At 45.7% G+C, this 26,141-nt stretch overlaps 4 protein-coding genes across 4 annotated transcripts; 3 read left to right on the top strand and 1 right to left on the bottom strand.

Moving 5' to 3' along the window:
- Positions 1 to 10,546: 10,546 nt before the first annotated feature.
- On the top strand, positions 10,547 to 11,125 carry PtrM4_136120 (uncharacterized protein; the record flags this gene model as incomplete). The annotated part of the gene is made up of 1 exon (XM_066109291.1): positions 10,547 to 11,125. One exon carries the CDS (start codon positions 10,547 to 10,549, stop codon positions 11,123 to 11,125), a length of 579 nt encoding a protein of 192 aa, XP_065960213.1.
- A 2,749-nt stretch (positions 11,126 to 13,874) lies between these two features.
- Positions 13,875 to 19,910, top strand: PtrM4_136110 (PRP38-assoc domain containing protein; the record flags this gene model as incomplete). Its single annotated transcript, XM_066109290.1, has 4 exons — positions 13,875 to 14,206; positions 14,251 to 16,218; positions 16,272 to 19,803; positions 19,869 to 19,910. The coding sequence occupies 4 exons, from the start codon at positions 13,875 to 13,877 to the stop codon at positions 19,908 to 19,910; spliced, it is 5,874 nt and encodes a 1,957-aa protein (XP_065960212.1).
- A 112-nt stretch (positions 19,911 to 20,022) lies between these two features.
- PtrM4_136100 (Chromo domain containing protein) lies at positions 20,023 to 20,697 on the top strand (the record flags this gene model as incomplete). The annotated part of the gene is made up of 1 exon (XM_066109289.1): positions 20,023 to 20,697. One exon carries the CDS (start codon positions 20,023 to 20,025, stop codon positions 20,695 to 20,697), a length of 675 nt encoding a protein of 224 aa, XP_065960211.1.
- A 3,625-nt stretch (positions 20,698 to 24,322) lies between these two features.
- PtrM4_136090 (uncharacterized protein) lies at positions 24,323 to 24,991 on the bottom strand (the record flags this gene model as incomplete). The annotated part of the gene is made up of 3 exons (XM_066109288.1): positions 24,323 to 24,403; positions 24,491 to 24,692; positions 24,768 to 24,991. The coding sequence occupies 3 exons, from the start codon at positions 24,989 to 24,991 to the stop codon at positions 24,323 to 24,325; spliced, it is 507 nt and encodes a 168-aa protein (XP_065960210.1).
- Between the last annotated feature and the right edge of the window lie 1,150 nt (positions 24,992 to 26,141).

Raw genomic sequence — 26,141 nt, 5'->3', positions numbered from 1 at the left:
TAATAATATTAATAATAAATTGTGTTATAGTCTTGTCTACGGTTGTGGGCACACCTAGGGGGTGCTAAGCCTTCCTTTGATCGATTAGCTCTTACAGATGCTAGGTTACGCTAGTCTAACCTAGAGTCTATACGCTCTTATCTTTAATAGTGCTATTATCTAACACACCTATTTAGCTTATACGCTCTTTACGCTTATAAGCTAGGCACTTAGTCCTACTTAAGGCTTACCACGAGATTTTCAAGTTTCTCTTAATTTTCAAGTTTCTCTTAAATTTCTTCGAGCGGTGCCGAGTTTCTCGTCAGGGTTCCCTTAGCAGAGACTAGTCCTAGTTGTTCTAGGAATTCTAGCTATTTATTTAGTAGTAATAATTTAGTGAGACTGTCAGCGATTGTATCCGCGGTAGGTATGTACTCTACGGAGATCTAGCCTATTAACACCTCCTGTCTAATCTAGTAATTATATATATTAATATATCTAAGTTTAGTTTAAAGCTTTAAGACCTCCTTAGTAACTAGGCGAGTAGTCTGTTTATTATTATATTAAATAGTAATACTAGGGGTGTTAAGCTAGATGTTTAGCTCCTTAAGGAGACAGGATAAGAAAAGAGCTTCCTTAGCTACTTAAGATAGAGCGAGGAGCTTAGCTTCTGTTGTAAATGTTGTGATAGTGTCTTGTTTATTAGCTTTCTATACGATAAGTCTATTAAAGAGCTTAATCGCGTAGCCTTATAAGCTCTTCCTATCTAGGGTATTATTAGCAAAGGAAGCATCGCTAGCTATCTATAGTCTAGTGCCTCCTCTAAGTTATAGCGCGAGGTGCTTTATCGCTAGTAGATATTAGAGGACTTAGTCGGCAGCGTTGTAGTGCTTTAGTCGTAAGTTAGAGAGAAAGCGGGCGAGCCGCAACGTTGTAAAGGCGATGTCTAGTCTAGTAGTTACGTCTACCAAGAGGAGCGAGCCTATCTTACACTAGTATTTATTAATCTCTAATAGGGAGGCGAGGCCGTCTTTAGTAGTAGTTCAGCAGTCGCTATTAGCGTGTCGTGTCTAATATTAGTACGGTCGGCTAGTCTACTTATCTTGTCTACGTAGGCCGCCTACGATAGCTAGATCGTCCGCGCCTTTTAGTCTTAAATAATCTTAACGCCAAGGAACTATTGTAAGTCGTTTCCCCTAGTAAAGAAGTATCTATCTTAGAGGCGGGCAATTGCCTACTAAGCGGATTACTCTATATCTTTATATTATACGAGTATAATGTCGTCTACGTAGAAGAAGATAATAATGCTGTCTTTAATAAGACAGTAAGGTTTGTGCAGTACTTCCTAGAACCTAAGTTCTTTAAGAGTGCCTATAAACTCTTTCTGCTAGAAGAGCGGGGATATACGCAGTCTATATAATGCCTTATTAAGCTTTAGTATAGTGCCTAGCTTCTAATAGCTATATGGTATTCTTATAAATACTTCTTAGTCTATTATTATATACACGAAGGCGTTTACTACGTTATACTATTCAAGCTCTAGGTCGTACTTTGCCGTAATTGTAGCAGGCATTTAAAACGACTAGCTTACGAGTGTTGCTGCGTAGGTGTCTCGCGATGTAATGTTTCGCTGCTAATCACCGCAGACGACTAGTTGTGCCTTACACTTAAGTAGTTAGTAATGCTTATTAAGTTTGTAGGTGTATACCTATATATAGTCTAGGATTTATTATCCTATTTACTTAATTTTCTTTATAGAGATCTCTATCTATAAGTTTGTTTAGTAGTAGCTTGCTAGATAGGACTGTTTTAATTCCTTAAATAGTTCTCCTAAACTTCGTATATATAGAAGTTAATAGCAAGTTACTCTCCTAGGCCTTCGTCGTTTATTCGCGGTAGGCGTCGTATCTATCTCTTAGACTTAGCTCTTCCGCAGGAGTCGCATTATACTGTCGTCACCCCTTAAACTCGCACCCCCTTAGACTACTGCACGATATGCTCGATTACTGCTGTCAGATAGCAGGGTTACTCGACGTTGGCAGCAACTAATCAGCGTAGAGAGGGTCAGTGCGCCCCTCAAGAGGGCCACAAGCGCGGACACACGATAGACAGAACACAATACAGACAATCATCAATATCTATCACTTTTGTGCAATATCTTATTATATCTAATAATTAAGAGTCTTACTGCCTCAATAACGAGCGATAAAACCACGAAAATGGCAATAATCTAGACCCAACGGGACGCGACGGTTATCCTCACCGACTTAAGCAACTAGATCTCGTAGTACTGCCAACTCAAGCTAAAATGCTTGTCGCAAGGCATTTGGCCACTATTAGACCCTAAAAGAGTGCGACTCTAGCGTATCTAACTAGAGGCTCCGCTACCCCCAGACATTTCGCAGTATAAACCGTTAAGTAGCCTTTAGCTGCCTTATCGCATACCACCTAAAACGCTAGAGGCAATACGCAAGGATTAGCACAAGATACTATAGAAATGTCGATAACAACCTTACAAATCCCTACTATACTAACGCGAGTGTTAGAACTCTTAGAGAAAGGACAAGAAACGTATAAGAAGGATCGCGACGACTATAAGCTGCGCCTTAAGTTATATAAAATATAGGAGAAGGACTATTAAGAAGAAAGCAATAGAATCTTAAAGATAGTCGAACACATCCTTACAACTGTAACACCCTATTTACAACTTAGCTGCTGCACTAAGAACGGCACGCCGCGCGACTAGATAACCGCCCTCCAAGACACAGTTAGAGTGGATTAGGACGAGGAGAAAGCGCGAGCACGAGAGAGATACTAAGCCGCACTCAAGCCAATGCGTTCAACCACAAACTAGGAGACGTGGCTAAATAAATACGATTAGGCTGCAACTCGAGCTAAAACCCTTAAGGTAGCTAAGGTTATGCAAACACAAGCTATAATAGACGACTTCCTAGGCTCCGTATCTAAAATAGCATTAACCTAGACCGAAGGGTTCTAAGGGCTAGGGTACGATAAGAAAGCTATAAATAGGAAAAGAATAATAAAACTCTTCCGTAAATATATAAGTCTTTATTATCTATTAAGAGGAAAGCTAAAGAGCGCCTTCGCGGTAGGCGACTCATACGCGGCGAGCGGTGAACCCGACTCGGACACACTAAGGGACGGCTCTAGTGTGGAATTAAGAGCGCCATCTAACTAAGGCTAGAGAAACCCTAGGCAATTAAATAAACGCAAGATAGATAGTTAAAGTACTAGAACTAAGCAGATTCTAGAGAGGAATTTAGCGAAAGCTAGAGATATATGTCCTGCCTGTGAACAGCGTTATAAGATATCTAACTGCTACTATGTAAATAAAGCTAAGGCACCTAAATAGTTTAAGCTAAATTAAGGCATCGCAAGATTAGTATAGTATAAACTTAAAAATAACACTAACTTATAGAGAACGATGCAGGAAATGTCCCTAGAGACTAAACGACCTCGATTCTTAACAACGTCACGATCGATTACACTTTATATTAAGATATTATAAACACTAGACGCAGTCATTGAGTGACTAGATAGACGTAAAATCTTAAGAATTAACCAGGGCACGATGAAAGCGGCATTTAGCGCAAGCTAACAAGGATATCTATTAAAGGATACCTTTATCCTAGATTCCGGCTCGACTACGCACATCTGTAACGACCTCTTAAGAATTAAAGATGTACGCCCGTTAATACTAGGGGACTATATCTGGGCTAGCAGTTCTAAAGTCTAGATACGAGGATACGGAGCTATAACATTAATAATAGAGGGATCTTAGAATAAACAAACCTTGCATATTATTAACGTTGCTTAGTGTCTAGACTTCCTCTGCAGCCTAGTATTATTTAGGCTACTCTAACGATAGGAAATATAGTGGGACAATTAGGAAGATCTATTAAGCCTGCGACGATAGGATAGAATAATTATTGCTATCCTATCGGAACGCTATAGGCAATAGATTATCGAAGATACTACTATATTCGACTTAGCCTTTTATGTGCGTATGAATTGAACTAAGCGATCACTATAAAGGGCGACAGCTATGCTATAGTATAAACGATTAGGACATCTAGGGCTATCCGCTATTAAATACCTTATACAGCAATCTAAGGGGGTGAGGATTAAAGGAATTACTATAGTATAATGTGACGCCTGCGGTAGATTAAAGTCGAAGCGCTAAATAAGAAGGGCGCTAAGACTAAATAACGAAGGTCCTAGAGAAAGAATCGCAATTAACTTCTATAAGTACGAGGCGGATAGCTTTACTAAGGAAAAGAGTTAAATGCTAATAACTTGCTAAAACTCCTGATACGTTTAGGATTTCTACTTTTAAAGATAATAGGCTAGCACGCTCTATCATTCGCCTATTAGCCCTCTTTATCTAATTTATGAAGAAATAGTATAATATTACGGTTAAGGTTATTAAAACAGACAACGAGATCGTCACAGTTAAGTAAGAAGTCAAGAAATAGTGCACGTCCCTATTAATTAGACTTAAGCCTCCCGCTCTAGACACACAAGCGTAGAACGGAGGAGCTAAACGCTTAGGGGGTGTAATAAAAGAAAAGGCACGCGCAATTTAACTAGATGCGAATCTTCTATAGGAACTTTAGCTAGAGATAACTAGAGCGGCGGTATACCTATACAATTGAACGCTAAATTATCTAAACAAGTGGAAATCGCCTTACAAAATATTCTTTACGCGCGCAGCTGCTATAAATAGCATTGTCACTAGACCCTAAAGACTAAACTAAGCTTATCTAAGAGCATATAGGTGCAAAGCCTTTGTAATAATAGACAATACCTACTAAGGAAAGTTAAGGCTGCAATGGCTAGACCTAAAAGACTAGATTAGGTATCTTATAGGATATTAGTTAATAAACATTTACCGTATCTAGATCCTATCTATAGTAAAGGTAATCAGCACTCGCGACGTAGTGTTTAACGAAGACATAATCTTTAACGGTAAGACTAAGGACCTAATAGATAATTTTATGCACAACACCCTAGAGGAAATCGCAACTTAGGTAAGAATAGTTGAACTCCTAGGTACTTAGAGCTAACAACTAGAAACTAAGACGTTCTACGAGGACGATACAACGTAGGAAGAGAGCCCGCGTACTTAGAAAACTAGATACTACTAAGGAAGGAAGGTGGTAGAGGCATATCTAACCCTACTACTAACTCCTCCACCTGTAGCCTTGCTAGTTCAAGGAGAGGTAAACAACGAGGATATAACGAACATGTCTAACTAATTAACACTAATAACTAGTCTATAGGTAGCCACATTTATAGCTAGCACCGAATTAGGACACATTAGTTAACACGAAGGAAAGCTAATTAACAAGGCTTAGGTGAAGAGACTGCTATCTAAGGGAATTAAGCCCTATCACAACTAGCTACCGCTACTCCTAACAGCATACTTAAAGCTAGAAGACTATCTACTATACGACATATTTAAGGAAGTAGAAAAGACACACCTTTAGAGTCACTAACAAATAAAGTTATAGACTGAGGTCTAAGCATTACTAGTTAAATAAGCAGGGCACTAGATCCTAGACTGTATGTAGGTATACACTTACAAACTTAATAAGCATCACCGCCTTATTGAATGCAAGGCAAGATTAGTGGTAAGGGGAGACCAATAACGCAACATCACCTCCTGAGACATATACGCAGCAACATTAGCAGGACGCTTATTTAGAATGCTTATAGCAATCGCCGCCAAATACTATCTTGAGCTAAAGTAATACGACGTCACTAATGCTTTTGTATATACTATGACGTGGTTCACAAGCGATTCGCCACCCCAACCGAGTCGCCACCCCAACACAATCGCCGCGCCTGCGCAGCAACTTTACGCAACACCACAATAAATTGCTATACTATACGCAATACTATAGGATTATTCAGAGGCGTCGCTATTATCTGCATCCTTAATTTATGCCTTGCAGGTGCGGGAGTTGTGTCCAATCTCGCCACAACGGCCGCAGCGTCGCCCTACGCGCACCCTCTTCGCAGGCTCCTCACCCTCCTCACAACCACCACCCTCCCTTTCAGCAATTAGGTTAGATACCTCACTAACTGTTAATACCTCTGTTCGTACGTAGCGTCTTTTATAGGTCTTGCGCTTTGTAAGCGTGTTAACAGCGTCTTAAAGGCGGCCTATTTCCTCCTGCACTAACACTATATTATAAGCTATCTGCTAAGCGCCTTTACTTAGCTGCTTAACCTGCTTATCTAATAAGCTTGCTAGTGACCCTCAGTAGTTTTGCATGCGATTTCGAATTAGCGTAGATTGCGCCTCTACCTCGCAGGCGTTGCGCGGTGTTTGCGCCTCCTAGGCGATAATGCCTAGTGCAGGTGGTGTTGGCGTACGTAGCTGCACATCTAGCTTCGATAACACAGCCTCTAGGTCGTATAGGACTAGCCTAGCGCCTCGAAACCTAGCGCGAATATTCTCTAGTGTAAACGTCTTCTTATAAGCTACTTTAAAGGCTAGTAGGAAGGTTTCCTTGTTAATATAGTAGATGCGGCTGCGTGCTAAGAGCGAGATCTTATCGCCGTACGTGCGCTTTAACAGCGAGTAGGGGACAACGTTAAGAGGCTGCAGGAGGTGCGACGAGTGAGGTAGCATGCAAAGAGCAATAATCTTGTTCTCCTTATAGTAGTCCTAGAATTCTATCGAGCAGTAGCTCTTATAGCCGTTACTAATAAGCAGCTTATACGCCCTAGCAGAAGACGCCTTTGTATAGGCGTTAAAGTGCTTAAGCTAGGCTAGCGCGAGGTTATTATTAATCTAGCTAGTAGAAGAGACAGTAATAATCTAATCGCGAGGCAGATCTGCGAACTAGGAGGTGATAAGGACCTTGCCTGCAAAGATAAGGAAGGGCGGGATACTGCGCCCTATTGCAGAGACGCCTTAGACTAGAGTCACCTACTCGCGATCGCTAGGCTGTAGTTTCTTCTGTTTCCTAGGTTTCTCTAAGCCTGTAACTACAAGCTAAGAGAATATCTTGCCTATTATAAAGCCTAACTTATTAAAGTTCTAGGTGTCCTTATCTACAATACTGTATTTCGCCTTTATTAATTAAACTAGGCTAAACTGGGGCCTAATAACCGCTAGATCCTCGCAGAGAGCTCGCTGGCGATCGTACGGACGGCTCTAGCGCGTGCGCAGCTCAGGTGTACGTCGTATAAAGTTGTCAACCTAGTTCTTGCCCACAGGCTCGCCGCCGCGATCGCGCAGTAGTCTATTAGCTATATCTCGTACGTGTGCCTTCGAGGGCGGTATTCCACGGAAAGACTCGTCGCGTATACGCTGTACAATTACCTCCTCTTCTAGCTTTGTAAGGCGCTTTGTATTTGGCTTATAATCGCGTCGAGGGCGTCGTCCAGCGCGTCGGTCAACAAGCGTTCTTTAGGGGACGTTATAGGCAGCTGCAGCGCGTTTATTGCTTCGAAATTAATGTAAATTAATATCTAAGATAGCAAGCTGTAAATCACCCTCAGTATAGGACTTTTGCAATTGATGTGGTTGCGGCATTGCAGCGGCATTGCATAAAGTTGCTGCTCAGGCGCGGCGATTGTGTTGGGGTGGCGACTCGCTTGTGAACCACGTTAATTAACAGAGAAATATATATAAGGATGCTAAACGGATATTAAAAGCCTAGCACTTTACTTAAAGTGTAAAAGGCACTATATAGGCTCTAGATCTCACCATTACTATAGCAGAAAGAATTCACTGTAACTCTTGCTTTAATAGGGTTTTAATAAATACTATAGGAGCTATGCTGTATAATTAAAGACGGAGTCATTATCTTCTTTTATGTAGACGACATTATCGTTGCGTACTTTTTAAAGCAAGAATTAGAGGCAATAAAGGCTATTAACTAGATCTAAGAAAAATACGCTTATACGGGAGGAGACAACTTACAGTAGTTTCTTGGCGTAGAAGTTATACGTGATCGCAAGCAGAAGACTATACAGCTATCTTAAGCCGCATACGCAGACAAAATTAGCTAACTAGCAAGCTAACAAGACATTAGATATAACACGCTAATGTTAGGTATAGAACTTAGACCTAGGAGTGACCTAGCAGAGCTATCTAAGATTAACTACTACTAGCGTAAGATTAGCTCGCTTCTATTTACTGCAGTTACAACAAGACCCGATATAGCCTTTACAACATCACGACTTGCTCGCTTCCTAGTTAATCTAAGTACAGAACACTAGGCTGTTTAGAGGACTTATCGCTTAGATAGTAAGTAAGCAAGATACTGTAACAACATTAATAATAGAAGCAGAGCTGCTTACCCTATTACAAGTTACTAAGGAGGTAATCTTTACGTCGCGGTTGTTAAAGGAGCTTTAGGTAAACCTAAGTAATCTAATTATTACAATCAAGTGCGATAATACCTAGATAATCTATCTAGTAAATAAAGACGTTGCTAAATTGTAAATAAAGCTTCGGCACGTTGATATACATAATTATTGGCTACGACAAGAAGTTACCCGAAAGACGATTAAGGTAGAGTATGTTCCGTCTGACAACATAATCGCAGACGGATTCACTAAGTCACTGCTGGCTAATAAATGGGCCAATTTCCTTAATTAGTTGGGACTTGTTAAACGCAAAGAATCCCCATTAAAAGAAGCTGAGCTGAAGAAGTTGCAGGAGCATCTGGAAGGCCTCTATATATAGGATCGATTAACTAGTTTATGCAGCTTGCAATTAGGGCTTCTAAGCTGAGGGGGTGTGTTAGATAGCAGGGTTACTCGACGTTGGCAGCAACTAATCAGCGTAGAGAGGGTCAGTGCGCCCCTCAAGAGGGCCACAAGCGCGGATACACGATAGACAGAACACAATACAGACAATCATCAACATCCATCACTTTTGTGCAATATCTCATTATATCTGACAACTGCTAGTCCTAGGTAGCTAAGTCTCTTATACTACAGCATTGCTAAGGCCTTCTTTAGTCCTTACTACGTGCGTGTTATAATAGCTTTTATATAGATAAATACCTAGGCTAGAGGACTATACTCTAATACCTACTAGCTAAAATTTTCTAAGAGGTTACTAATAACTTAGTCGCTTAGTCCTCGTAGGTTAGTTAGGTTTGACTTAGTATCCTACTAGATTCCTCTCTACCGTAGCAGGCGGAAGGATACTAGGTTACATACAATCTCTAGGCAGATTACTACGTCGCGTAGTGCTAGCTTTATTGTCCCTTACTAGTGTTGTAGAGTTATATCTACAGACCTATATCCCCGTATCTCAATCCTTGTGCTACTAGCCTATATATAGTCTCCTAATAATAACGGGCAGTAGTTATATACACGGTCGGGATCGTTTGTGATGTAGCATATCGCTCCTGAATCGAGGATAAATAATCGTGCGAGAGGGTACGTATGCTCAGCGGTCTCACTCCGTCTGGTAGTGAGAGCGGCGTCTACGTCCGTGATTTTTCGGCCTTCTAGTCATTCGATTGTTAGTTCTAGAGTAGGTGTCTGTAATTGCTTTATCGTTTAGGAACGCGTGCGTGACCTACTTTGTCATCAAATTAGCCCTTGTAATATTAGATTATAGTCCATTTTGAACTTAAGAAGTTCTTGAATAGCAATGTTTAGCGTCCACCACTTAGGGGCCTTATCTAGGTATATATAGTAGCACCCCTTAAGGTTATAGTACTGCCTGTATGCTTCACATTTAGTAGTTGCAGTGCTTTAAAGACCTAGGTCTAATTCTAAGGATCTCTTAAGCGTGTCTTTCGCTCGGGTATTGTGCTTCGGCTTTCGAGATCTCCCTTGTGCCTTGCTTGTAGATGGCGCGGTGTTTAAGCTACGAGGCGTCCTTAATAGCTCCTAGTTAGATTCACCGCTAGCGAGAGATGTTTTATATGTGGTTCCGCGTGTGACTATTACGGCTTGTTACTTTACGGCCCTTAAAGGGTAGTTTATTATTATATACTTTTTGTACTGTTTTATTATCTCCTTTCTTAATATTGTTAGTAATTTATAACTCCTATCGTGAAAGTTTGTTGCCTAGATTAGCGCGACTTTATTTACTGCTTTAATAAAGTTATCCTAAGTTGTTACTATGCTTAATACTTTAGGTACTTTGTACTTCTCTACTTGTGTAGCGGCATAGTTATATTCTAATAGCTAGGTGTCTTATTAGTTCACACTTCTTATAGGCCGGAGTGCCGCTAGGTAGCGCTTGCGCGCTCTTCTTATCTCAGCTACGTCGTCTACGCCGACGGTGTTCTTAAGGTTGATAATCCACCCCCTTATCGGGAGTTAGGGTAGGCAGCAGGGCCAGGCCGCCGTGGCGACTGGACAAGGCTCACTAAATGCCCTTAGCCACGTCTTCGATGCGGAGGCTATAGGCGCGTGCAGAGGACTCAAACACGCACTACAACTCTCACTGCCTAGCCAGAGGGAGATCGTACTTTGCATAGACAGCACTTCGGTAATATGGGGCATACGCGGAACCGCCCCTACCTCCTCCCAATGGGCGTTCCTCCAAATCCATGGAGCTATGGAGGCCTACAACGTGAAAACGCGGTGGGCGCCGGGACACATGAAGATTGTTGGAAACGAGCTCGCCGACCAGCTGGCTGACAGCGAGGCCAAAGACCCGCACCAGCCATACGGCATGGCCGCCTCCCCCACAAGATCCGGTATACGAACAGTAGGCCGCCGCCTCCTCGAACATACAAGGGACACTTGGTGGCAGGATAAGAGCAGTAGGCTATCAGCATGGTACACGCAATGGCAGCTGCCATACGATACTAGGCGCACGCCCGCAGCGCTATGGCTACCCCGAAGGATACTCGCGAAAGTCCTTATGATACGCTCAACGCATGGCGACTTTGAATGGTACCACCGAAAATTCAACCACGAGGATACCTCGAAATGCCTATGCGGCAGGCCCAAGACGCCAGAACACCTAGTGTTCTGCAAGAGAGCCACAACACACTTCAAGAAGTGGCCTCTACGCCCCATCGTGCCCCCTCGCACAAGACAGGAAGGCCTAGCGTACCTCGCGCAATTAATAGACCAGCCACAAGAGTTCGAGACCTTCGTTAAGGTAACGAACTCCTTCTATAACGAGTGATTTCTATTTTTGAATTTCACAAAGACCCGCTGAATTCCTTGGCATTATTCAGTGTAGGATTCGCGGCAGAACGCCGCATAGATGCCACAACCCACACGCTCTCTTTCAAACTTTTCATTATATCTCAAACTGCCTCTTGTTACTTTTTCGTTTCTCTCTCTAAAAAGCAGTCATTGTACTGCATCGATCAAAGGCGCAAGCCACGAAATACTAGAATATTGTAGGAAAACGGCTTCAAATGGCGGGAGTCCTTTTCACGAACATGTATATAGGCAGGACATCACTCCCCTTAGATACAAAACACCTAGGAATAGGTTCCACGAGGCAAGTGCGACAGCACTATAAGACCACGGCGGGACCCGCCCGAATACCCTATGGGAGGTTACAGATAGGGCGTTAAACCATAATCAACATCAACAACATCAACACGATAGATAGATAGCAATAGCGCCCCAGCGGACGTAATCGACGCAAGCATAGCTAGAATCACCCAAGCTATAGGAGATGCAATGCACGCGGCGGGAACACCAAATAGAGAAAAAGGCCACTCCGCCCTATGGTGGACAGAGGACTGTAGAGTGGCGTATAAGCGGTATATCTAGGAAAAGTCGGACTATAGCCAATCCCCCTTAGAAGCCACCCGTGCGTTCCTAGCTACAGTACGAAAAGCTAAGAGAACGTACTAGCAGCAGCGCATAGATGGCTGTAATAACGACAAAGATCTATACAAGCTAGTAGGCTAGCATAAACTATTATTCGACTAACGGGATACCCCGCTTATAATTAAAGGTAGAACAATCACAGCACTACTCGAGAAAGCTGAGGCACTTAGAGAGGCAATCCTCAACTATTTTTCGGCGGAGGACGACCTCCTAGAACTACCGCCTCTTAACAACAACCCGCAAACCACGCCACTACTATAGGACACATACATATCGATAGAGGAGACGGAACGCTACGTGATTAGAGTATCTAGCACCTCCCTAGGACCCGATTAGGTAACCGTCCGACTCCTAAAGGTATGCTGGGAACACATTAGACACCTAGTGCTAGGCATCTACTAGGCGTGCATAGAACAAGGCTACTACCTAGCCGCCTAGAGGACGGTAGAAGTAGCCATGATACCTAAAGTCGGGAAGAAGGATAAGTCCTCACCTAGATTAGTGAGACTAATTGCCCTATCGTCCTGTCTAGGGAAGGGACTTAAGTGTATTATAGCAAGGCGCATAGCGCACATAGCTATAGCTTTTAACATCCTAAGCCTATAGCACGGTGGAGCGCTGCTAAAACGCTCTGCGATAGACCTAGCGACCGCATTTAAACACGACGTAGAGACGGCTTAGTTAAGACACGAGTATATCTCTATGCTTACGTTAGACGTCTAAGGGGCGTTTAACGCGCTACTAAAAAACAGGCTACTACACTAAATGCGGCAATAAGGGCGGCTACCCCTACTCTAGAAATTTATCTAGAACTTCCTGTCGGAAAGGAGGGTGCGAGTACGCCTAGGCAATGTTACTACACCTACACATCGAGTAGCCTGCGGCACCCCGCAGGGATCGCCGCTATTACTAGTCCTATACACCCTATACCTAGCTAAACTACTCAACTAGGACCGAAAACTCTAGTTTGGGTATACCGACAACATTAACCTATACTAGGTCTTCTACTCTTTAGACGAGAACGTCGCACTGCTAGTAGAGGACCTTAAATCTATTAACGAATAGGGAGCTGCGAATAAGATCACGTTTGCACTAGAGAAATAGGAGCTAATCTACCTTACGTGTTAGAAAGGACTACATGCACCGCTAATCCAACTAGAAGATTAAATAATTCACCCTATAGCCCCAACGTAGGGGGGAAGCTAGACAGCGCTGCGCTAGCTTAGGGTGTAGTTTAATAGGAGACTAACTTTTAAGAAGCACGTCGCAGAAAGGGCGGCGCAAGCTAGGAAAGTAGCGAACTATCTCTAGAGCCTCGCCAACACAGCCTACAGCCCTCTAGCAGGATCGCTACGCAAGGCAGCTATAATTGTCATGGATCAAACCCGCGACCTCTAGTAAGCGAGGTGGCCCGTGCGCCTTAAGCGAAGGCCACAGCCGAACACCAAAGTTCGACCCGCGCAGGTCTTCGAACCTGCACGCAATATCTCACTTAGTACTTAATACAGATACGGTCATCTCAACTATTGACGTCCCTCACACTATATTGCGTCTACCATACGGTACCTAGGACACGCGCGGAAAGTGACCGCACCGAAGAACTCAGCGCGCAATCAGTATTGCTCGTGACAGCAACCCCGCAACCCCGCGGCTGAGACGGCGACAACTCGTCCCCCATCTTCGGTCACAGACCCGCATCAGGATAGCTCGCGCGCCGCCAACTGGGACTTTGAGGCTCTGTTATACGACTGCGGAGTGGAACTCAATTGTCATTGGCCCTCGTACGCGCGCGATACAAGCTATTGTGCTGACAGCGGAAGGCGTGTTGTGCTAGAAGCCCATCATCGAAGGACGTTGCCAGTACCGCGTCGCGATTGAGAGTATCGCGATTGCACTGGAACGATTGCGACGGTATCGCATCACCTTGGTGACTGGTAGACGGTTTGGCTCACCGCTTTACTTCGAGCAAGGAGTCAGGAGTGTGACAGCAAATAATCAGCTGTGCTCCCCGCCCACATTTGACGCACTCTCTCACAATCATAACCACTCTCTTTCTCCACCTACATTAACCACACCCAACACCTTAAATGTTTAGAACTATCAACGCCATTAGCGACAACGTCTCTACCGGCGGCCGCCACCCCCGCCGATCTAGCGACATGCAGCCTCCTCCACAGCCCAGCGTGACTGACTTCCCTATTGGCCGCAAGAAGCGCAAAGACAAAGCGCCCGCGACCCCCGCAGCCAAGACTCCAGCCGCGAGCGACCTAAGGATACTGCATCCGACACCCAACAAACTATTAGCCAAGGCCCCGCTCCTAAGCATGAGCCTGTTCGTCGATCCGAACCAGGCCGTCGAAGCACCTTCGGCTACCCCGCACTTCCAGTTACAGAAGGAGACAGCCAAGAGCCCACAATGGTACCACACGACCCTGCCGACATCTACGATGTTATAGTTGGCAGTTGTCGACTCCAATCCCTCAGAAACAAGAACGTCTTGTCTGCCAAGATTACTCACTCTGAGTTCACGTTCATCACTATTGTACAAAACGAGACTGAGGATGAATTTGAGCTGTACCTAGGCCGAGAATCTCCCCTGGAAGAATTCCAAGTCCCCGTCTGCACTGACGACGACTTATTGGAGCTAGCCACTTCAAACACCGCGTTCCTGCGCTCTCTAGCTATTGAGCTCATGAAGTTCGCCGCTGCTTGCGCTCCTATCCTGGACGCGAACATCGATGCAATAACCAAGGAAGCTCACGAAGCCGCTGTTAACCGCTTACGCCTTCGCATCACTAAGGCTGAAGCTAAGCTTAGCTGGTACGAGAAGGAAGTCTCAAAGCTGACTGAGACTATTGAGACTACTAATGCTGAGTTGGAACACACCAACCGAGAGCGTAATGAGCTTAAGCTAGAGGTCGAGCGCTTTTATCGTCCTTCATCCTCCAAGACCGCCGGTTGCACTAACCCTACTCACCAAGACTGGTATGAGGACTGGAAACACGAAGAAGCGCAGTCCATTAAGTTCCACGGCCTGTACGAGGAGTTCTTCAGGAAGCACCAGGAAGAGCGCGCCCGCGCAGACCGCTATCACCAGCAGCGCGCAGAACGCGACGCCGACTACGAAGATGTGGTCGCCCAGAACTGCGCACTTGAAGAACAACTTGTCCAAGCTACTGAGAATACCCGCAAGCTAGAGACCTCTCTAACTCAGCAACAGCGTGAGTACAATGACGTTGTTGCGCGCCTTCAGCGATATGATCATAACTTCCGCCCGTACACCTTGCAGCGTCGCGAGGACCGCGGTCGTAACAGTCATCTATCTACTCAGCGCAACCGACGACACGAGTCACCTGAGCGCCGTACAGATCGCCGCACTGCATCACCTAACCCGTATCCTAGCCGACAAGCCACTCCTGTTGTTACTCGGCCTGCGCCTCGCCCTCGCGGCGACTCTCACTCAAGATCGCGCTCCCGCTCCCGCCGAGATCGCGCGAATCCGTTGAACCAAGATCCTCACCGATATATCCCTCCTCCATACAACGGCCAGCAATCAGTACAACAGGCAGCGTCCACAGTTGGAGGTCTAAGCCTTTCCTTTAAGCTCCCCGACATTGAAGTCTGGAAAGGCAACGATGATACCAAGAACTACGACAAGTGGCGTCGGTCAGCCATCCAGAAGTGCGAATCTCTGCCTGAAGACAAGCAATTGGCCTACTTGGAGATGAAGGTGGACGGCGCAGCATGGCAATATATTGACGATCTCAAGTTCGAACACTACTTGGACCTTCTTGAAGGACTGGACCCATACTACGCGCGCTCTACCTACGAGAAGGTCTCAGAAGCACAGTCGCAACTCGCTGATGGCTCTCTCAAGATGGGATCGTCTGAATCCTTTGCAGATTGGCGTGGGCGCTTTATGAGCGTGTGTCGCCTAGTGAAGCTTCCAGACAGCGCCATGATTGGCCACGCTCGCGCTTTCCTGCGACCTGGCCTCGCCGCCGCCGCCTCACACGCCTTTGACGATGAGCAAGAGAATGCTCTTGTCAAGTTCCTTGACGCCGCCCGCAAGTCTGATCTAACACAGAAACAGATTAATCAAGGCAAGACCGCTGCTGACAAACCTCGCACCAAGCCGCGCACGCGCTCCCCAAATGATCGTAATCCTGCACGAAAGGCTCGCTCTGGCCGAGGACAACATCGCGAAGCTACTACGACGCGCACAGAGTGGCAGAAGGACGCAATGGCTAAGGCTAAGGTCTGCTTCCGTTGTGGCGAGACTGGTCACCAGGCGCGCGATAAGAAGGGTTGCGCAATCTTAGACTGGGACCAAATCAAGCCTAAGCTTAGTAGTATGCATCTCTATGCTATGGGAGCGGACTTCGACGCCGAAGACGACGACTCTAATGCTTCCACTGAAGAGGAGCCTGAGTTGGACGACATGGGCGAGCCAGTTTCGGAAAACTAGACGCTCCTGATAACAGTCGCATTCAGGAGCTAGACTGGCGCAAGGACATACAACAGAACCGCGAGACGCGAGAAAACCATAACCGTCTCAAGGTCGCTGCCGCCAGGATACTATCTCCAGAAGTCGGAGATCAGGACAACTCACAAGACGTCCAAGACCACTACATCTCTGCGATCGCCGTTAAGGGCCATCTTCGATCTACTAAACAACTACGTTACGACTCCTACACCCTCACTTCTTCTAAGGAATGGAAAAAGACAACTACTCTTATCGACACAGGCGCTAGCGCTTCCTTTGTGAACAGGCGATGGGCTAAAGCCATGGGCCTGCCCATAATGTCTACCTCTTCACCTATCCAGCTTTCTCTCGCGGATGGGAAGGTTGTTGATACATTGAATGAAGCCGTGGAAATCCAAGTCAAACACGGCAGCCACTTATCACCAGTCGTGTGCTTCGTCGCTGACGTAGGAGACTTTGATCTTATCCTTGGTATGACTTGGCTGGAAGACCACGACCCCGGTCTCACCTTCTCACCGCGGAGCATGAAGTTCTCTTCTTCACATTGTACTTCATGTTGTCTCGACCACGGTCTCCCTGAGACAGTATACGGCGACGGCAAGACTCCATCACTTTCAGAATCTCGGCAAACCACGCCCGTGGGCGAGATCTGCATTATCACCGCCAAGGCCGCCTACCTCATGGCTGCGCACAACCCAGACGAAGCCATCTGGGTCGAACCACAAGACTGGGAGAAGCTTGCTGACCCTCCAGACGACAATAACGATTGCGATTTAGACTCCTTCAAACGCAACATCGCCCGCCTCGCCGCCGTCACACAAGAGGACTACGACCACTATATGAACAAGATGGAGAGTCCACATATGACGGAAGCGGAGATCCGCAAACTGGTGCCAGACTGGTTGTACAGCAAGATGCCAGACTTGTTCAGTCCTATACAAGCAGGGAAGTTGGCACCTCATCGCGAAGGCGTTGACCATGAGATTGACACCGACGGACGCATTCACAAGCCTAAGATCTATGGGCTCACACGAACGGAGACCAGGGCCATCAAGGCCTACATCGACGACATGCTCGGACGCGGATTCATCCGACCGTCCACATCTCCGTACGCGTCACCTGTCTTAGTTGTCAAGAAACCAGGTGGCGGACTTCGCATCTGCGTTGACTACCGTCAGCTCAACGCCATCACCAAGAAGAACCGCAACGCTCCACCCTCCATCAAGGAAACGCTGGCCCGCATGGCCAAGGTACGATGGATGACGATTGTCGACGTTGTGGCTGCATTCAACACTGTTCGGATCAAAGAAGGCGATGAAGAAAAGACAGCCTTTCTCACTCGGTATGGGCTATACGAATACGTTGTCATGCCCTTCGGCCTCTGCAATGCGCCTGGCACTTTCCAGACCTTTATCAATGAGACACTCCGCGAGTACCTTGACGATATCTGTACAGCTTACCTCGACGACGTCCTTATATACACCTGCGACGATGACGAGTCAGTTCATGAAGCCGACGTCATCAAGGTCCTCTCTAAGATACGCGACGCTGGCCTCCATCTTGATCCCACGAAGTGCAAATTCAAGGTCAAGAAAGTGAAGTACCTAGGCCTCATCCTCACTACAGAGGGCATCGAAATGGATCCAAAAAAGGTCTCCACTATACTAGACTGGCAAATACCGCGCTCAGTCAAAGACGTCCAGTCTTTCCTTGGTTTCGCCAACTTCTACCGTCGCTTCATCAAAGGCTTCTCCTACATCGCAAAAGCCTTGACAGAACTCACGCGCAAGGATGGCGAAGGCAAGGACCAGAGACATCAGTTCCCGCTCATCGCTGATAGCAAAGCTATACAAGCTTTCCATCGACTTAAGGACGCCTTTAAGACTGCAGGAGTCCTTGCACACTTCGATCCTGACCTAGAGACTTGGTTGGAAACCGATGCCTCAGATTTCGTTACTGCAGCTATCCTCTCTCAGAAGGACGCGACAGGAGTCCTCCGCCCAGTTGCTTTCCTATCGCACAAGATGAACCCTGCGGAATGCAATTATGAGATATACGACAAGGAACTCCTAGCTATTGTCAACGCCTTTGAGCAATGGCGCTTTGAGCTGTCTGGTACTGATGATCCTATTATGGTGTTGTCTGACCATCAAGCCCTTCAGACCTTTATGACCACAAAGCGCCTCAACAGACGCCAAGCCCGTTGGGCGGAATTCATGGCAGAGTTCAACTTCATTATCAAGTACAGGCCAGGCAAGCAGGGCACGAAGCCAGACGCTTTGACAAGGCGTCCTGGCGACCTACCCGAGTCACCCGACGACATCCGCCGTCGGCATCAACTCCAGGTAGTCATCAAGCCTGACCAAGTCGATCCTGAAGCGCGCGTCTGCACCATCAACATCGCCAAGGATGGAGGTTCTCGCCATGCAGTCTACCTCGCAAATCTCATCACACAGCGCACCCTTCCTGACTCTATCCCCGCAGTCGCGCAAATGCTGTATCAACTTAGCGAGGAAGACAACATCTCTGAACGGTACGCCGTCCTCGCCGCACTGCCTGGCATCGAGCCTGAGGGGGGAGAAAACGGCGTCTCCCATGACCTCACGAGCAAAAGATCGCTCTGTGCAGCCGATAACGTTACAATCTCGCCTATTACAACGCCAATCGCCGCAACTAGTGCGCCCGCGATACCAAACGAGACGCCCGCCGCAATTAATGTGCCCGCGCCACCGAACAACGAGCTGACTATTGATGCTCTGCTTGACAATATCAAGGCAGCATACAAGGATGATAAGGTGTTGCAGGCGATCGTCAAAGCCAAGAAGGACGGCCTACGACGCCTGCCGTTCAAACTCATACATGGAGAAGAGCACCTCAGGCTGGAACTTGGCGATTGCGAGATCACCGACGAACTACTCTATGTGCGCAACAAGGTCTACGTCCCCGCCGGCGCCGTTCGCACCCAAGTTATTGAACAAGCCCACAAGAGCGTCTGCGGTGGCCACAGCGGCAAACATGAGTTATACTCCAAGCTGTCGCGATGGTATTACTGGCCTAGGATGACCACGGACGTCGCGCAATATGTACGCGCGTGTCTGACTTGCAAGAGGAGCAAAGCATACCGAGAAGGCAAGCATGGGCTGCTGCATCCGCTACCAATCCCCAGCAAATACTGGTCCAGCATCTCTATAGACTTCATCACTCACCTGCCGCCCTGCAGGCATAACGGTCAAACGTTCACTGACATCCTCGTGGTAGTCGACCGACTCACCAAGAAGAAGAAGTTCATCCCAATGGCTAGTATGACCACCGACGCCCTTGTGGTAGCCTTTATCGAATACATCTGGCGAGAAGAGGGCTTTCCTGAGGAGATTATCTCAGACCGTGGAGCGCAGTTTGTCTCTTACTTTTGGAAGCGACTATGCCAGCGTCTGGGTGTACGCCCGAAGTTCTCGACCGCTCACCATCCCCAGACTGACGGACAAACCGAGAACGCGAACTCCTACCTCAAGCAATACCTACGCGCCTATGTCAACTACGAGCAGGATAACTGGGCGCTTTTTCTGCCAATAGCTGAATTCGAAGCCAACTCCAGCACCAGCAGCACAACTGGCAAGTCGCCTTTCTTCGCGACTAAAGGATACAACCCACGGAGTGGCATTGAACCCCCTGCGCCAGCGCCAGGCGCTGCGACCTTGACTGCGCCTGCGCAACAAGAACGTCTCAACGCTGACGCTTTCGCGGATCGCATGAAAACGCTGCAGGACGAGCTGCGAGCTTCAATGCAATGGGCGCAAGCAAAACAAGCAGAATACGCCAATGAAGGAAGGCTACCCGCACCAGCTTTCAAAGTCGGCGACCAAGTGATGCTGGACACTCGCAACCTACGGACGAAAAGACCCTCCGCGTCATTAGACCTAAAGAACCGCGGTCCCTTTACTATCGTTCGCGCCATCAACAACACCGCATACGAGCTAGATCTTCCCGCTAACATGAAGCGCATCCACAATGTCTTCCACCCATGGCTCTTACACTTGGTTGACGACAACCCACTTACTGGACAAACACAAGATCCTGAGGTCCCTGCGGAGTTCGACCCAGAAGTGGAAGACGACACTGAATACACTGTCGAAGCAATCGAAGACTGCCGCATTAATAAGAAGCTTAAGGATCCTGCCGCCCGCGGTCGCAAGGGCAAGACTACCCAAGGCCTGCTCCAATACTTGGTACGATGGGCAAACTATCCCGACGGCCCCGACAATCCTTCATGGGAACCATACATGAACCTCGCGGACTCCGCTGACACTGTGACGCGCTATCACCTTGATCACCCAAACAAGCCGCCTATGCACAGGAAGTTTAAGTCTCTCACAGGCAAACAAGATATGCTGGTTATGCGACTTCACGCTCTTAGTCGTGTCTAGCCAGTGGTGACAACAGCAGACAAGACCAACAATAAGACTGGGATAATATAGTTGTGCTTGCTATAATCGAGGGCGTCGATAAGTTGTGCTAGAAATAGGACTTATAGACGCTGTGCTCGTGGCAAGGACTAGACTGTCAAAGTTACTATTGTTAAGACAAGATGCTAAGGTCACCACGCCACGATGATGATCCATAATTACTGTGCACAGACAACGGGAATAGAATGTAGTAATGGAATGGACACTGCAAGCGACACGCTTGGTATGCAGCAGTTTTGCGATATAGGTATCTCCTTTGTATACAATTTTAGGCAAAAAAAAAAAAAAAAAAAAAAAAAAAGGCAGTTCGAGCGTTGGAACTTGCTCTCTTTTTTGGGGGGGTAGTGTCATGGATCAAACCCGCGACCTCTAGTAAGCGAGGTGGCCCGTGCGCCTTAAGCGAAGGCCACAGCCGAACACCAAAGTTCGACCCGCGCAGGTCTTCGAACCTGCACGCAATATCTCACTTAGTACTTAATACAGATACGGTCATCTCAACTATTGACGTCCCTCACAAAAACAGTTCTATAGGCCGCAGCGTTTATAGCTAGATTAAAGGTAGGGACTATAGGCACTTACAATAGAGGCCTAATTGACAAGGCACAACTTCACTAGCTACTCGCTAAAGGAGTTAAGATCTATTAATTATAACTTCCTGATCCACTAACAGCCAGGACTAATCTTAATTAGCACCCTTTAGGAGAGCTATTTAAGGAAGCACAACGTGCACATCTCGACAGCCACAAAGTCACTAATTCGTAGGAAGAAGTACCCTACTAAGCAGCTAAATCTAAAGGACACTAGATTCTAGACTGTATGTAGGTGTATGTCTACAAATTTAACAAAGCTAATTAATTTATTAAGTGCAAAGCTCGATTAGTTATACAAGGTGATTAGCAGCGTAATATTACCTCCTAAGACACCTACGCCGCTACTCTAGCTAGCCGATTATTTCGACTACTTATGGCAATCGCTGCTAAACACAATTTTAAACTAAAATAGTACGACGTTACTAACGCCTTCGTCTACGCATCGTTAGATCGAGAGGTCTACATGCGGATGCTAAAAAGTTATTAGAAGCCTAGCACTATCCTACGGATCAAGAAAGCTCTTTATAGGCTAAGAATATCCCTACTCCTTTAGTAGAAGGATCTTACAGCGACGCTTACTTAACTTAGGTTCTAGATTGTACCCCACGAGCCCTGCTGTATAATTAAAGACGGAATTATTATCTTCTACTACGTAGACGATATTATCCTAGCCTATAGCAAGGATTAATCTAAGAAGGCTTAAGAAGCAATAGATTAGCTTAAGCAGCGATACTCTATTACTAGTAGAGACGATCTATAGTAGTTCCTTAGGATTGAGGTGATTAGGAATCGATCTAAACAACTAATCTACCTCTCCTAGGTTGCCTACTATAAAAAGATTAATAGACTAGTAGACGATTAGACAATCTGCCACGATACTCCTATGGCGACTAGCGAGCTTATGCCCAGAGAAGGACTAGCTACCCCGTCTAAGATTAATCGATACCAGCGGAAGATTGGCTCTCTCCTCTACGCCGCTGTTAATACACGCCCAGATATTGCTTTTGCGACGTCTAGACTAGCTAGATTTCTCGCTAACCTAAGTTAGGAACACTAACAGGCTGCGGATCGAGTGTTACTCTACCTATCCGACACTAAGTGGCTAACATTACGATTAGGTGGCGGCACCGCTATGCAGGTAGCTAGTGACGCATTATTTGCAGACAACACTCTAGATCGCAAAAGCTCTTAGGGCTACGCGATTAAACTCTTTGGCGGGCTAATCGCCTGGCGATCTAGCAAGCAAGATACCGTCACTACTTTAACAACTAAAGCAGAGCTCTTAGCACTCTTACAAGTAGCTAAAGAAGCGATCTTTACCTCACGATTAATTAGTGAACTTAAGGTTAAGCTACTAAGTCCTACAATTACTATCTAATGCGACAATCAACAGACGATCCGTCTTGTAACTTAAGCAGTATTAAGACTCACCACGAAGCTCCGACACGTAGATATCCACAACTATTAGCTCTAACAGGAAGTGACGAACTAGAGGATTAAAGTAGTATACACAAAATCCTCTAAGATAATAGCTGATGGCCTTACTAAAGTACTCCTAGTAAACTAGTAGACGGGCTTTCTAATCTAACTAGGGCTAGTCGAAGTTAGGGATTAAGAGCCACACAATTAGTCACCTGTTGTAGAGATCTAAGCTCAATTAGAGCAGCTTAGCTGTGATTAATCCAGCTCAAGGCTCTTGAGCTAAGGGGGTGTGTCAGAATATAGGCATATTTTGGGTGGTGGACAAAATCCGGGTGTTCGGAGCTGTGGATTCTGTGGATCAGTTAAATTAGTCAGCACGCACAATCCACCGCGACCCAACTGATCGAACAGCGTTGGACAACAGAACAACACGACATCAGACCAGAACAATACAATCGATCCCCATCATATTATTATACTATTATCCCCGTCTTTGATAACCCATCACAATCTGACAAGTTAACGCTTTATCTTAAACTGCTAGTGGTCGTGCCGCTGTCGTACAGCGTGTGTGAGTTTTAGGGCTTAAGAGCGAGTAAGAGTTCGACTACTACCTCCCTACTATCCTTCTATAGGGCAGGTAGTTATTCAAGTTTTCTTAAGGCAGCGTTTAGTACACCGCCGGGCGGTGAACAGGAGCTTCTCTTTCTTATAGTCTAGGTTTACCCGGTGCTTACGCATCCAGGGTTAGCCTAAGATCATTTTATGGCGTCTAGTGTTTGTAACAAAAAGGCGTATAGACTTAGTGTGGTCGTTATGTCGTAGGGTTAGGTTAACGGTGTAAGTTACTTCTCTACCGTCTAGTACAGTTCCAGTAAATCTAGTCGGGTATATAACGTAGGGCAGCGGGTCTTAGTAGAGTTTTAGGTTGCGCGCGAGATCTCTATAAATATATCCGATACCTGTAGCTCTAGTATCAACTAAGGCCTTAAGATTACTCTTAATATTGCCTTGTTAAGCTACACAGGGTATCGTGATACAGCGTTTCTAGGTGTTAGGTTAAGATTTAGACTAAAGTTTAGCAGAGATTCGATAAGTGCGCGGTCCTAAGGAGCGACTTATCCCCGGGACACGCCTTTCCCCTTAGCAGGTGACTTGCGGGAGCGGCGTCCCCGCGATCGTGATTTTAAAGACCTCGAAGAGTTAGATCGGATAGAGCGAGGGCTCGTAGAGCGAGGGGAGCTGTTCAATCAGATATGCTAGGTTGGCATAGGCACGTTGCAATCCCTAGAGATATAACCTATCTTATTGCATTTAAAGCAGCGCCCTTCCTTGATTCGCTTCTGTCGTTCGGCGGAGCTAGCTAGGGCGTAGTTTAAGGTGTCTAACTCTATTTCTACGGGGTACTTTAGCTGCTTAGCCGTGACATAATAGGATCGGCTAGCTAGTAGGTAACGTAGGTCGTTATCGTATAGGGCTATCAGGTTGGCGTAATCGTTGAGAGAGCGAGGAATTAGGATTCCTACTATAGCTCTCCTAAGCTCGTCAGAAAGTGAGCGTCGGAGCTAGTTAATCTAGGCGCCTTCGTTTAGGTTGGTGTCGGCTACGAGGCGGCGGAATTTAGCAAAGTAGGAGAGAAAGTTCCTCTTTCCTTGCTTTAGGTTATTAAGTCAGCTCTAAGTAGTAAGTTCGCGGTTAGGGTCTCTATAGGTTGCTTCGAGGAACTAAATAAGTTGGTCTACTGTGACAATATCCTTGCCTATAAGCGGGTCGATAAGTGTAGCAAGGTCGTGTTCGAGTCGGGAGTGTGCGTATATAAGTTGTGATTCTTTAGTAGGGAAGCGGTCGGCGTTTCCTTTTAACTTATAGCGGAGTTTAGTGAGGAAGAGTAGGAGGTCTTTCTTCTTGCCGCTAAAGGCAGGGGGGTTAGGCAGTCGTTCCGACCTTGAATTCTTATCAGGGGCAGGAGTTTGGGTTGTAGGTGGGGTCTAGATAGTTAGAGACAAGCTATTCCTAGACTTTAGGGTGTCTTCGGGTGCTGGTTCCTCTTTAGTCTTGGCGAAAGTAGCTTTTAGCAAGGTTCTTGCTAACTGTGTAACTATATTAAGGCGCTCTTCAAAGTCCTTGCGCATAGCAGCCATTTCCTTATAATAACGCGCCTCTTGCTTAGCAAGAGTGTCCGTTAGACCAGCAATCTGCTCCAGTATAAGCTGCAAAGCAGAGTTCGGCTCCTCAGTAGTCATAGTTAGTGTGACGCAACGTAATGTTACGAGAGACTACGTCGCAGTCGAACACAGACAGAAGATAGTCTTTACAGTTCTTTATTGATCGTAGTTACTACAGTAGGGTGACAAAAAGAAAACAACATTAAAAAAGCTACCTTTTTTAAAGCTATATATTGTGGTGTAGTAGCTTGTCACGTGTTCGGCGTTAGGTAATCGGCGCTAGGGTTGAGTATTTTAGGACGACTCCGCGTAGAGGAGCTCGACAGTTATCGTACACCATTCTTAATACTACCGTTTATTGTTCGGATACCTTCTTGTTCTCTACTCTCTACCGATTGCGGGTCGGCAACCTCTCTTCTGACTATTGAGGCTATCCCTCTACCACAATATCTAGACAACTAGACTAGCTAGAACTATAATTTTTAGTGTTTTGGAAAGCTAAGAACTTCCTCTTAAGGTGGGCGTCCTAATATACCCGCTTAGTGAGCACTTAGGAGAAGATAAGTAGCAGTAAATATAGAGATAAAAAATATTCTAGTTTAATGCAGCTACAACTTTTTAGTGAGCGTATAAAAAGTTCTAAAAAAATTATGTGATACTAGATTATATAAGCATTACGTAAGCAGAATTAGAACTAGGGTATTTTATTTACTTTTTTTTAAATCAAAGTTTTAAAAAAAAGGACGCTAAAAAAGACGCTAAAATTACGTAAACTTCTTCTAGTCTTATTCAATAGATTTTTCTCTTTCTAATCTCCATTTTTCTCTTCTATATTACCTCTCTATGTTTATTAAACTTTCGAAATTTAAAAAAGAAGTTTATACTCTATCTTTACAACAGCTATCTACTAGTACTATTAGTACTATCCTAGAAAAGTCTTCTAGATCTATTACAGACGCTTTACAACGTATTAAGAAGAAAAAAAGTACTTCTTTACTTCATTCTAAGCCTAAACTAGGTCGCCCTTCTAAGATCTCTAAAAGAGCTACTAGAGTAGTTAATAGAGACCTAGAACGAAGTCCTAAAAAGACAAATTAAAGCATTTTAGAAAAGAACAATCTCGATTTCTCTACTAGAAGCCTACAACGCCTATTAAAAGTAGAGAAATACTCTGTTTCTACTGCTAAGAAAAAACAGCTTTTAAACGCAAAAAAAGCTGCTTTACGGA

This window comes from Pyrenophora tritici-repentis, chromosome 8 (genome assembly GCF_003171515.1).
Source record: "Pyrenophora tritici-repentis strain M4 chromosome 8, whole genome shotgun sequence".
Lineage (NCBI taxonomy): Eukaryota > Fungi > Ascomycota > Dothideomycetes > Pleosporales > Pleosporaceae > Pyrenophora > Pyrenophora tritici-repentis.
The sequence above is the reverse complement of the archived record's forward strand: the minus strand, read 5'-3'. Positions and strand labels throughout refer to the sequence as shown.